The 12424-nt window shown below is 36.2% G+C and overlaps 1 protein-coding gene across 5 annotated transcripts in view; it reads left to right on the top strand.

Annotated features, from left to right (window-relative positions):
* RAPGEF2 (Rap guanine nucleotide exchange factor 2) overlaps nt 1-12424 on the top strand; it is a 201933-nt gene that overhangs the window by 162670 nt on the left and 26839 nt on the right. For all 5 annotated transcript variants that reach the window (XM_014944711.1, XM_014944719.1, XM_014944726.1 and 2 more), the window contains 9 exons: nt 438-615; nt 2201-2337; nt 2900-3058; nt 4732-4884; nt 5257-5421; nt 8841-8948; nt 9040-9243; nt 9334-9442; nt 11603-11849. In XM_014944711.1, the coding sequence (XP_014800197.1) occupies nt 438-615; nt 2201-2337; nt 2900-3058; nt 4732-4884; nt 5257-5421; nt 8841-8948; nt 9040-9243; nt 9334-9442; nt 11603-11849 (1460 nt within the window). The remainder of the gene's footprint in view (nt 1-437; nt 616-2200; nt 2338-2899; nt 3059-4731; nt 4885-5256; nt 5422-8840; nt 8949-9039; nt 9244-9333; nt 9443-11602; nt 11850-12424) is intronic.

The raw sequence follows: 12424 nt of genomic DNA, 5'->3' as shown, positions 1-12424 counted from the left end.
CCTGTCCACTTAAAATTATATTGTATTCGTGTCTGAAAATGCAAAGATGGGGAGGAACAGAAACTGTTTTTAATTAACTTTATTTAAAAAAAAAAAAGTATATCTTCAGCTAATATTTCAATAAATTCTTGAAATAAACCTGCCTTCAATCCCCCAATACCCACTGATTAAATAATATCAGTTGAATCCTGTTTGTCTGAGGTTGATTGAAACAATTGTTAAAAGCAATGGTTTTGGTTTGATTAATTTTTAGCTGTTTTAAAAAGACATGTAAATAAGAAAGCAATATTAAAAATATTGAGTGAATTTGAGTGATCTGTTAGGTGATAGAATTGATTTCTGTACATTGAATTAGAAAACTGTTGCAGTGAAGAACACGTTTGGATGTTTAAATCTTTTTTTTTTTTTTTTTTTAAATTGTTTATACATTAATTTAGGCTACAGAAAGTGAGGCTGGTGATATGGATCTCAGTGGGTTGCCAGAGACAGCAGTGGATTCTGAGGATGATGATGATGAAGAAGACATTGAAAGGGCATCAGATCCTTTGATGAGTAGGGATATTGTTAGAGACTGCTTGGAGAAAGACCCAATAGACAGGACAGATGATGACATTGGTAAGTATTGAAATGTAGTAAATTACTGTCAAACTTGTTCTCCTTCACCAAAAAAAAAATACTTCTTATGCTTGAGGTGTTATTTTAATCATTGGCTTTTGTAGTTGGTAAGTTTAGTGTTTATTCTGTAAGGTGATTCATAAATGCCATAAATTCAGCCAGGGAATGAGTGCAGCCAAAGAAGAGGAGGAAAATGCGCATAATATGGGTGAAAACTCTTAGTTGCTGGCCCTTTCGGCCTCACGCTTCAATTTCTAATTGATATCAGAACTGGTTTATGAAGTAAACATCATTGTGTACTGGAAAACAGTTAGACAGAACCTTGGCAAAGTCAACATTGACGTCAACACTAGATGCTTATCACAATAAATTTTTTAATTGTAAGTTGTGGGGTTGTGTCTGTTTTTAACCAGGTATACATTTGTGTTAAACATTGGAGCCATTAAGACCTTTATGTAAATGTGCATCTAATCAAACTAATTTGCTATGATTAGAGAAGAGAAGGCTAAGGGGGATCTCATCAGTGCATACACATACCTGGAGTGAGGGTGTAAAGAAGACAGAGCCACGCTCTTCTCAGTTATGCCCAGTGAGAGGCCCAGAGGCAATGGGCACAAACTGAAGAGCAAGAGGCTCTGTCTGACCACCAGGAAATGCTGGGGTTTTTTAACTGTAACTGAGCACTACAGAGGTTGCTAAGAGAGATGGTAGAGTCTTCCTCCTTGGAGATGTTCAGAAGCCCTCTGGACACGGTCCTGGACAATTTGCTATAGGAGGACCTGCTTTGGCAGGCGGGTTTGACCAGATGACCTCCAGAGGTCCCTTCCCACTTCAACCATTCAGTGACTCTAAGTAAATAAAAATCTAGGAAAAAGATGGTGTCCTATTGACTACTTTCAGTAGATTTTTTTAGATCAAACAGAATGGAAAAATGTCTAGCATTTAGGACATATAATCCCACAGCAGGACTACTAAGAAAAATTGAGTTCTGCAGTTAGGAACAAAGTCAAAAGCAAAATTATGGGAGAATTTCACTGTTGAGTCTAAGTGCAGCTCCAGTGCACACAGAAGACAGAGCAGCAGTAGTTGCCTTTGAGACAGTAATCCTGTCTGAGGCATTCAAGGGGAACTTTGTGAATCTACCAGATGATAATCAAGTACAATTTACTGCTAAGTCTAGCCTAGGAAGGGATGGCTTTACCAATGAACTTGCTCAGCTTTGTGAAATGTCCCCTCTTGATGTCTTGCTGTGTTTTGTAAGGCCTATCATAGTCTTAAGGGAGTTATTGCCCTGGCTAGAGTATTACAAATATCATTGGTTATATTCAGAGCTCTTAGTTACATTACAATTCTGCCATTATGCTGACTTTTACTTTGCAGGGCTTCTATTGATGATGTGACCAGCCAGTCTGTGTCTACAAAATACCCAGTAATTACAACAGGCCACTGTACATGATTTATTAGTATACAGAAACGATTGTGCAGCATTTTAGCTTAAGTAGCCTCAGGCATCTTGCTGAAGAACTGTCTTTACTGTGCTTTGTTGTTTTGACATGTATGACTCAGTGGGCTTTTTCTTCTTTAGAACAACTACTGGAATTCATGCATCAATTGCCTGCTTTTGCCAACATGACAATGTCAGTGAGGAGAGAGCTCTGTGCAGTGATGGTGTTTGCAGTTGTGGAGAGAGCAGGAACTATTGTACTAAACGATGGGGAAGAGGTCAGTAGAAGTTACTTTGGACTCTCCTATTATACCAGACATTCCAGATTCCACAGGGTTAAGGTCCTCTTTTCTTGCTTAAAAAATAAAAATAAAATTTAAAAAAAGTAATACTGAGCAGGTAAATTAAGCCTCCTTTTGTTTTGGGTTACTTTGAAGGCTTTTGTTTAAGCACTTCCACAACATCTCTTGCGCAATAAAAGCATAAGAAAATACTAATGTACAAAATATACATCTTAACGTAGAAAATGCTTCTTGCTTATTGAAGCTGATTTTGGGAAGTTTATTTCAGTTTTTAAGCAGTGTTTTAAAACATAAACATTATTTTAATTCTTTTTATTTAACAGTCTTACATAAACTCTTAACATTAAAGGTAAACTTAAGATCTGTTTTTCTAAGCTGGAAATAGCTGCACATTTAAGGTAAACTAGCCTATAAATGTTCTTAATAGGTGCTAAAATGTAAGGGTTTTATCTATTGTGTGAGGGTTTTATCTATAAAGTGTGATATTAGCATGTTAAGTGATTCAGTCTTCATGTATCCTGCACTATTTGATTTATAGCTGGATTCCTGGTCAGTCATTTTGAATGGGTCTGTGGAGGTGACATACCCTGATGGAAGAACAGAGATACTCTGCATGGGGAACAGTTTTGGTGTTTCCCCTACCATGGAAAAGGAATATATGAAAGGAGTGATGAGAACCAAAGTGGATGACTGCCAGGTAGAGTGTCGGACTGTAATGCGTGCAAAATCACATACATATAGGTGTAATGCAACTCGATAGCCAGACGTGGTTTTATTTTAAACTGAATGTATGTAAAATCTCCAGTGTGTAACCCTGTACAATAGTTGGGAAATATGGCTTCTGCATATCCGCAGTCTGGGAAATTGTCTGCATGTGGACAGGGATCATCTTGGATGAAGAGGTTTGTCTGCATACTTTCTCCAGAATTTGAGGCCCAGCAGCCTGTTGCATATGTCCATTGCTTCAGATTTTCCCTTAGCAGGATCTCAAGGTCCATTAGCCTTTACAGACTCTTTTACTTCTACAGGTAATAGCCATTCTTCCTTACTCAACTCAGCTACTGAATCTTAAAGCAATATAAGCTCTATCTCCAATGGCTTGAGTGGAAAATTTTCTAGTTTCAGCTAATCTGGCCTTCCAAAGAAAACGCCGTGGTGTTTGCTATACCACAAGTAGTCAGATGTAAGGAATGCTTCTCACAGCATAAAACTGCTCACCTAGTCTGGATATGTGGTTGCTATTTGCTTATTCCCACCCAGAAAATAGTAGTCAACCCTACGTGAATTAAGCATTTTGCTTGGTCTTGATGGCTAATTAGCTTCCAGTAGACACCATTTGAAATGGGTGTAAATGTGTGTTAATGGTTTAGTTTGCCCATCTAGCTTCCAAAAAGTGCATAAATAGTATCTTCTTAGGATAGTGTTTTGCAACAAATCCAAACTGTGGGAATTCTGTCTCTGCTACTACTAGCTGCTGGAAATAGAAAAGATATGCAAATGAATTATAACGAGTGCAGGAGAAAATATTATCTCTGTGAGTCTCCTGCCTTTGTCCGAAGTACGTACATGATGATTTAATAAGTTTTCAATTAGAAGAAACACTGTTATTTCCCTTCAGTTAAATACTCAAGTTCATATGAGAAGACAGTTTAATCTTGCCCCAAAAAAGAGACAAAAGTATAAAACCATTAACAACTTATAGAAGGCAACTCATAGTGTGTACAGCATTTCTTTTTCTAAGTTGTAGTGGGTGGTCTTAATTATACTATGTAGGTGATAGGAATATTCTTAAGATATTTATTCTTGCACTTATTCTTGGCTGGACAAGTGATTGTAGAAAATATTTTTGCTGCAGTATGCTTTAATCCAGAAGTAATTCTTTTCTGTCTGCCTGCACTCATGTAATTGAATAAATGTTAGTTTTCTTAATGATTGACTTAATAAATAGCTATGAAAAATGAAAATTATTTACAATAGCAATAGACACAAAAATAAAAGTTAGGTTTTCCCCTCAATCTCTTAACCCTTCCAAACACCACTCAAAAGCTTTCATGGGAGAAAAAATGCCAGCTGGGATAAGGAGCTTCATCTCCAGCAGAGGGGAGGTCAAAGCAACTAAACAATAATTGCTGATAATGCTAAATCATTTTGCTCTGATGAATCTTGGGCTCCTCTAACAGCAAGATTGTAGTGGAAGTACTGTGCTTTTGTGTTCCTCTGCTGACTGCAGCTGAACTGCTAGAAAGACTAATTTGGCTCAATGCAGGTTGAGAAACTACCTTTCCTATTAATATAGTACTTGCATCTTAAGTCTAAATGCTTTTCTGAAGATTTTACCTTTTAATACTGGTGCGCGATGATTCTTTCCAGTTTGTTTGTATAGCCCAGCAAGATTATTGCCGCATCCTCAATCAAGTGGAAAAGAACATGCAGAAGGTAGAAGAGGAAGGGGAGATTGTGATGGTGAAAGAGCACAGGGAGCTTGATCGCACTGGAACAAGAAAAGGTCACATTGTCATCAAGGTAAAAGCAAAGAGGGAATGTCTTGCAAAAGTCTGTGTTCTATAAACTTCTTAACTCGGCAAGTTAGGTCAGGATTAGTTGAGATATATGTTATGAAAATAGTTATTTGAAAATAGACAGTTAATATTTCTCTTTACAATTTTGCACATTGATAACAAGGTGATTTCTATAGAATTCAATTAGAGAAATTTTTTACATTTCCTATCACAATGATTACACTGTTGTTTGCTTAGCTCATCAGTCAATAGATGCCAGTATTCTTTCTAGTGTAACTCATCTTCAGTATGTTACAAGAAAACAAATTTGCATTTATTCGCAATCTATTTTAATAATTAAGGCTTGGTTGTTTTGTGGTTTGCTTTTTTTTCATAGGGAACAGCTGAAAGGTTAACAATGCATTTGGTGGAAGAACATTCTGTGGTAGACCCAACATTTATAGAAGACTTCCTGTTGACATATCGGACCTTTCTTTCCAGCCCAATGGAAGTGGGCAAGAAGTTGTTGGAGTGGTTCAATGACCCCAGCCTCAGGGATAAGGTTAAAATCCCCTGAATTACATGACTATAGCGTTTGCATTGAAACATAGGCTACTAAGAATAAAATAAGTTTTAGAGGGAGTAAGCTGAATAAGACACGGATAGCTGGTGACATATTTTAATGGCAGAATATATGGATAAACCTAAAAAATATTCTTTTTTTTTTTTCTTATTTTATTGTATTTTATTTAAGTACTAATCACAGAATAGTTTTGGTTGGAAGGAACCTCTAAAGGTCATCTAGTCCAACCCTTCTGCAATGAGCAGGAACGACTTCAACTAGATCAGGTTGCTCAGAGTCCCGTCCAGCCTGACCTGGAATGTTTCCAGGGATGGGGCATCTACCATCTCTCTGGGCAACCTGTGCCAGTGTTTCACCACCACCACAGTAAAAAATACCTTCCTTATACCTAGTCTAAATCTACCCTCTTTTAGTTTAAAGCCATTACTCCTTGTCCTTTCGCAACAGGCCCTGCTAAAAAGTTTGTCCCCATGAGCCCCCTATAAGTACTAAAAAGCTGCAATAAGGTCTCCCCAGAACCTCCTCTTCTCCAGGCTGAATAACCCCCAGCTCTCTCATGTGTTTAGGTGAGGTAAATTAGCCATGTTTTACCTTGCTGTGTTTTTACAACATAACCTAGTTTCTTGCAATTATAGGGAAAGCTTTTTTCCAATAATTAATATCTTTATTTTATGTAATTCAATAGAATTATATTGTGTCTCAAAATATGAGTGTATAACCAAGTTCTGTGTTTTCCATACATATTACCAGTTAAAACAACTTGGCAAACATTTTGTGATAATTTATTTTTGTATAAAGACACTAGAAAATATAGCCATTGTTAAGAATCTGTTTAGCCTTACACAGCACTAGAAAAAAGCCACCCAAACACAAGAAACCAATCAAACATCCTCGTCCCTGAACAAAACTGCCATGATGGAAGAATAAGACCCTGTATAGCCAGTTTTGGAATACTGATTTCGCTGTCTATTGAAGCTATACTGTGCTTCATACTGTGATGTTTTATTTTCACTTCTATATGCCTTTCTCGTTATGTAGGAAAAAAAAAAAGGAAAAATTTCAAGATGTTTTTTGCAAATTTGAAACCAAGGGAATTATATCAATAAGGTTAAAGAAAAATTTGGTTTTCAACTTTTATTTAAATGTGGATATTTCTTCTAGAAATGCTAGTATATCTGTGCCTTGGGGGAAGATTTGGCAGAGAGGATAGGCTTTACAGCTAATATTGTTTAGTGTAGGCTTGTTAGAGCTTCAGAGCTATGATATTGGAGTTCATCTTTAAACTTATTTTTCTTGTCCTCCCATGGATAATCCTCTCAGCCTCTGTAAAAGCATGAGCCAGCACAGTTGCTGGTATCAGGTCTGAAAATAGAGCAGCTCTTTGTTCTGCCGTCTCAATAACCAACCCTTTCTGACACCGAGTAGCAATGACAAAAAGGCAAGAGTCGAGAACAGCTTGGGACAAGCGGAGATAAGCAAGTAGGGAACAAGGAATCTGGGAGATTTTGGCTGTTTTGTATTAGAGGTTGATAGGCAGTGAGGAGAGGGAGAGGGTGAGTAAAACTTCCTGAGGATGATCAGAACTCGGTAGGAATCAGACTGGGACATTTGAGATGCAGCTTTACTGAGGATTTTGCCCAGAAGCGGGGTACTTTTCTTTAATCCTCTCTTAATGCTGTGTCTGGTTATGACACAAGCAATGACATTCCTCTGGAAGTCCCTGTTCAACAGTTTTCCTTTTGTGTACAGTAGAAAGTCCCTTCTTTGATAGCAGCATTGATATTGAAGGTCTCACTGCACTGATATAAAATATATTGCATAGTATGGCTTGCAATGTCCCAGCCAATTTTAAAAATCTGCAATTAGCTTAAATTTAATCAGACATTGTCTGGATCTTCTAATGTGATTCACATTAATAAAAAACACAACAGATGTTTAACAGAAAGGAAGCTCATCTTCAATTTCAAAGGTAGAAAAATCTCAAATATGTCAGAAATGCTATCCCTAGCCTACATCTCTCTGGCTGGGAGTTGCAGTGTGTAGTGCTGTGGTGTCACCTCCTGTTAGAAATCTGAACTCTCGGAGTTCTAAAGCACTTTATTTGTTTGGTCATCAATTTGGGCAATTCTAAATTCACTTGCTTTTCTGGGATTAAGGGGAAACTGTTTGGAAACTCTATAACACAATAAACTATACAGCTCCCATGATGGTGGCAGAGTTTGGTTTTTGGATGCCTCATGTCAGGTCTTTAGCATATGAGGCTGCAGAAGTTTAGATGTTGTGCTGATGCAGAGAATGGACAGTGGTTAGCTTTAGCTCATTAAAATTTGCATGAGATTTTCTTCTTAAGCTCTAATTTTTTAAATGCTTAGGGGCCTTCCCCTACTAACCTGTTTTCCCACCGTAACAGAAGAAATGTAGCTGTATTTTTAAGATAACTTTGAGTGGCACATCCATTGTGTATTCAGGAGCTTTTAAAAATAGCGTGAATCAATATTAATTCAAGACATAAAAAAAATCCTATTTTGTCAGCACAAGTGCTGCTGATGTTCCAGGTCAAATTGCATACGAAGATAAAATTTTAAAGTGGAAGCATATATTTTTAAAAATTATGGCTCTTGTTTTCTGACTTCACCTTCAGAAATATTAATTCATAGTATTCCTTTAGGGTTTTTTTCCTAACAAACTGTAATAGACCAGCTAAGATTGTTCTGAACTGGATGATAATAGTTGCCTGGAGAGAGTAGGGGTGGAGAAGAAAGGAAGAGTAGTAAATTGAAAGATTGAGTCTAAGGAAAAGAATTGCATGTATTTGCTGTTAAATACTCTTTCCTCCTCTTCACAATAGCTTCTTTTTCCTGCCTCTCTAAACATACAATAGGTCTTTTACAGAGGTAAATGCCTAATGAAGTTAATGGTGGCTTATCTAAAGATTTGTGAGATTCAAGAGCCAATATAAAACAATATCAGAAGCTTTATGATCATGTGCTTGAAGAATTAGGCAGATTTGGAAATGGACATGAACAGGAAATTGTTGCTATAAGTCAGAAATGAATCTAACTCATTGCCTTCTACCTGTGTGCTCTATTCCCTACTCAATCAAACTTGATACAGCCAGTATTAATTTTATAATTCATGATATTCTTTATGAAATGCAACATGCAATTTCTTATCCAAGTAGAAGTAATTTTAATACTTCATTAGTTCTATACTCCTGGTAAATTATTGCATATTAGTAAAGTTAAGTTTGAGTGTATGTATATATATAATATTTCAGATTCCAATGGAAATTTACAGGGGGCTTTAAGAAGCAGTATGTTTAAAGAACTTAGTACTCGTGCTGGTGCTAGTGTTCTGGGTATTCCTGAAAAATATTTATGTTATTGATTAATTTTCAGGTTACACGGGTAGTATTGTTGTGGGTGAACAATCACTTCAATGATTTTGAAGGAGATCCTGCTATGACTCGATTTCTGGAAGAATTTGAGAACAATTTGGAGAGGGAGGTAAGAGTGAGAGGTTTTTTCTGACAATTTGGGATGGCAGGGAGTAGCCAGGCTGTTGTTACATATAAGTCATTATGCTTTTCTTTTGTAGAAAATGGGTGGACATTTGAGGCTGTTAAATATTGCTTGTGCTGCTAAAGCTAAAAGAAGATTGATAACCTTAACAAAGCCATCTCGAGAAGCCCCTTTGCCTTTTATTTTGCTGGGAGGATCAGAAAAGGGATTTGGAATCTTTGTTGACAGTGTCGATTTTGGTAGCAAAGCTACAGAAGCAGGCTTGAAACGTGGAGACCAGGTATGTAATTTTAATCTAATTTATTTTTTTTCCTTTTTTTGTTTCTTTTGTCTTACCTGAAAAGAAAAATAACACTACTTACATTTTTAGATACTGGAAGTGAATGGTCAAAATTTTGAAAACATTCAGCTGTCAAAAGCCATGGAAATCCTTAGAAATAACACTCATCTGTCTATCACTGTGAAAACCAATTTATTTGGTAAGTTTTTGTTCACTTTTTGTTCTAATTTAGATGGGTTCTTAAATTATTTTTTTTAATGGTTTTAAATAGTTTTGTTTGAAGCAGTTCTGTACTGGGTAGCATAGAAAAAGGAGGCTTACAGGTCCTAAAACACCTTAGTTCACAATTGCAGAGAAAAATTTATGAATAGGGTCTTACATGAAGTGACTTCGCTCTCACAAGTGCACGTTTCTGGATTAAGATGAAATATTGCCACCATTTAGCTCAAACTTATAAAATGTTCTTGTACGTGTAACTTTTAGTCCTTTCTCAAGAAAGAAGTTTCAGAATTTCAGGTGATCTTAATCCGTCAGCTGAATTTGCTCATAGTCTTTCAGTCCATGCCTACAAAGAGCGCGACAAGGTTAATAAAGGCTTTCTTGCCGGTTAGGTGAAAACAGTCTCTCTACCCTCAATTTTTCTCTCTAACAAGTACTAAAGCAGTGATGAAGGAGTCTTTAAGAAGCTCGGGACCTCAGTTAGCAGCATAAGTAATTAAGAGTTTGTGTGTTTTGTTTGATTTTTACCACTGGATACTTGGATTATTTACATAATTTAGTGATATGTTCCCCAAGTATCTCTTTCAGAATCAGGTTCTTCATCACAAATAAGTAGGGCAGAATGTTACCACTGGTTGTCACTCGACAAACTGATGATTAATTATGCTTAGGTTATCTCCAAAAGTCATTTGTCAAATCTATTTTCTGGGATATTTTTTTTTTTTCTTTTCAGGAAAGTTTCTACCATTTCAATTACTTCTAATAAGGTGTTCTTAATATATCTGTATATGCCCATTTAGCAGTATGTGTTTGTATGTGCTTGTTTCTCTATATATAAGTTCTGTGTAACCATCCTTCCCATACTAGGCTTTTGGATCTCATGTGTTGCTTTAGTATCTTTAAGATTAAACCTGATTTCTTCATTTCTTCAGAAGTTGTTTAATCTTGTTGCTCTACTCCAAATACTGAAATCGCATCAGAGTCTCAGAACAGTTACTTTCTGTGCACTGCATACAGTATTCCTTATCAACTAATCCCAAAAGCAGAGTTTCCTGGTTTTTTTAAACAGCCTCTTCTTATCTGTATCTAATTTGTCTCTCCAGCCCCCAGCTCCTATTCGACAGTACAGTTATTGGCTCGGATTACTCTCTTCAACTTTTCTCTGTGTGTCTTAGTTGAAGCTTTTGAAGTCTCTTGGTGATTTGTTGTGTATCTCTGGAGATAAGGATGAATATTAAGGACAAAACTAATGCAGAATAGTAAAACATAGCTCATAACACTCATCCTAAGCTGGTTGCCCTGGTTCCCACTTTTTCCACAATTCCTTGGTTTTAATTATCAGTTTTCAATTATTATTACAAATCCACTCATGATATGATTTTTCTATTTATAAATTATTTCCTCTCACACTCAGAACATGAGACTTGACCTCCACATCAGTTTTGTTTGATTTGTTTGAATGTATCAACATTTTTGTGAAGCTAAAAGTCACAGAGAAGAACAAATTAACAAATTCATCAGGTATTCCTGCCTTAGTGATGAATCTTGGGAGCTGAGGGAGTCTGACAGGTTTTTTCGTGTATCTGGCAGATGGACGCAACAGCCCTGTCAAACATCCGAGTTGTCTCACTAGTCTCATACTTTCTTATATTTTCTTTATGACTTTGTTGCAGTTTCCCCTTCAATTTCTGATTTCTTGATCCTGTTGCTAATAATTTCTTGTCTGAGAGCTTTTGTTGCTCTCTATCTGTTTAAAACCTCCCTTCCCATTTGTTAGCTTTCCTGTCTCATTTTTGTCTAGTGTGCTCTTTTTATCCATGCCACTATTCTGCAGAACACTGTGTCCTTAGGTTGAAAAATCAAAGTCCTTCTTTTGACACCATCCGTGCAACCATGTGGTCATCTAGTGTCTTTCTGTTGAGCTGGGCAAATTTACTGATTTTCTGATTCATACTACAGAAAATGAATGTCCTTTTAAAATTTAATTTTTTTTTCAAAGTCACATATCTAAATTAATACTTGAATTGACAGAATATCCTACTCATTTTTTGTAATGATTAGTATTAAACTGGTCTGGTGCACAGAGCTTTATTTTACATTTTTGTTCTTTTTCTTTCCTCCCTTTTCCTGTCTTGTGCAGTTTTTAAAGAACTCTTAACGCGGTTGTCAGAGGAAAAAAGAAATGGTGCTCCCCACCTGCCTAAAATTGGTGATATTAAGAAGGCGAGTCGTTATTCCATCCCAGACCTTGCTGTTGATGTGGAGCAAGTTATAGGATTAGAAAAAGTAAATAAGAAAAGTAAAGCCAACACAGTTGGGGGAAGAAATAAATTAAAGAAGATACTTGACAAGACTCGAATCAGTATTCTGCCTCAGAAACCCTACAAGTGAGTTTTTTATTTTCTCTTAAATATTTGCTTTTTGTTTAATTTAAATAATTTCTTATGATACTTTTAATTTGTCATTATGCTTTTTTATTTATTAATGCAAAACATACTTATGTCTGGAAAAATACAATAGAAAATACTAGTTCTTAATATTTGAATGATTATAGACTACTGAAAATGCAGCGATGTCAAAAATACTTTTTCATGTCATTTACTGTTTTGTTTATAAGAGGATTCTTAACTGGAAGCATTCCAGGCAATTAATTTCAGAATAACTCTGCAAGCAGGTTTGCTTGCAAATGGTTGATAGAAGCAGTGGTTTCAGTTTATCCACATTCTAGAGGTCTAGGAGAATTTCTGCACACTGCTGTAAGGGAGACTAAGGTTAAAATTTTAACTTTTGTTCTTTGGTAGAATTGAGTATTTTTTTTTAATGAAAGCTAAATATGACATCTGATATTTTTATTCTATGACCACATTTTTGAAAGAGTTCTGATAAGGATTGTTGGAAACAATGGAAGAATGAGTTTTGTGTGATTTTATGGGAATCTGGTTCTTGGCCAAGACAGATGGCT

Source organism: Calidris pugnax, unplaced genomic scaffold, assembly GCF_001431845.1.
Source record: "Calidris pugnax isolate Ruff unplaced genomic scaffold, ASM143184v1 scaffold15, whole genome shotgun sequence".
Lineage (NCBI taxonomy): Eukaryota > Metazoa > Chordata > Aves > Charadriiformes > Scolopacidae > Calidris > Calidris pugnax.
This window is presented reverse-complemented; position numbering and strand designations above follow the sequence as displayed.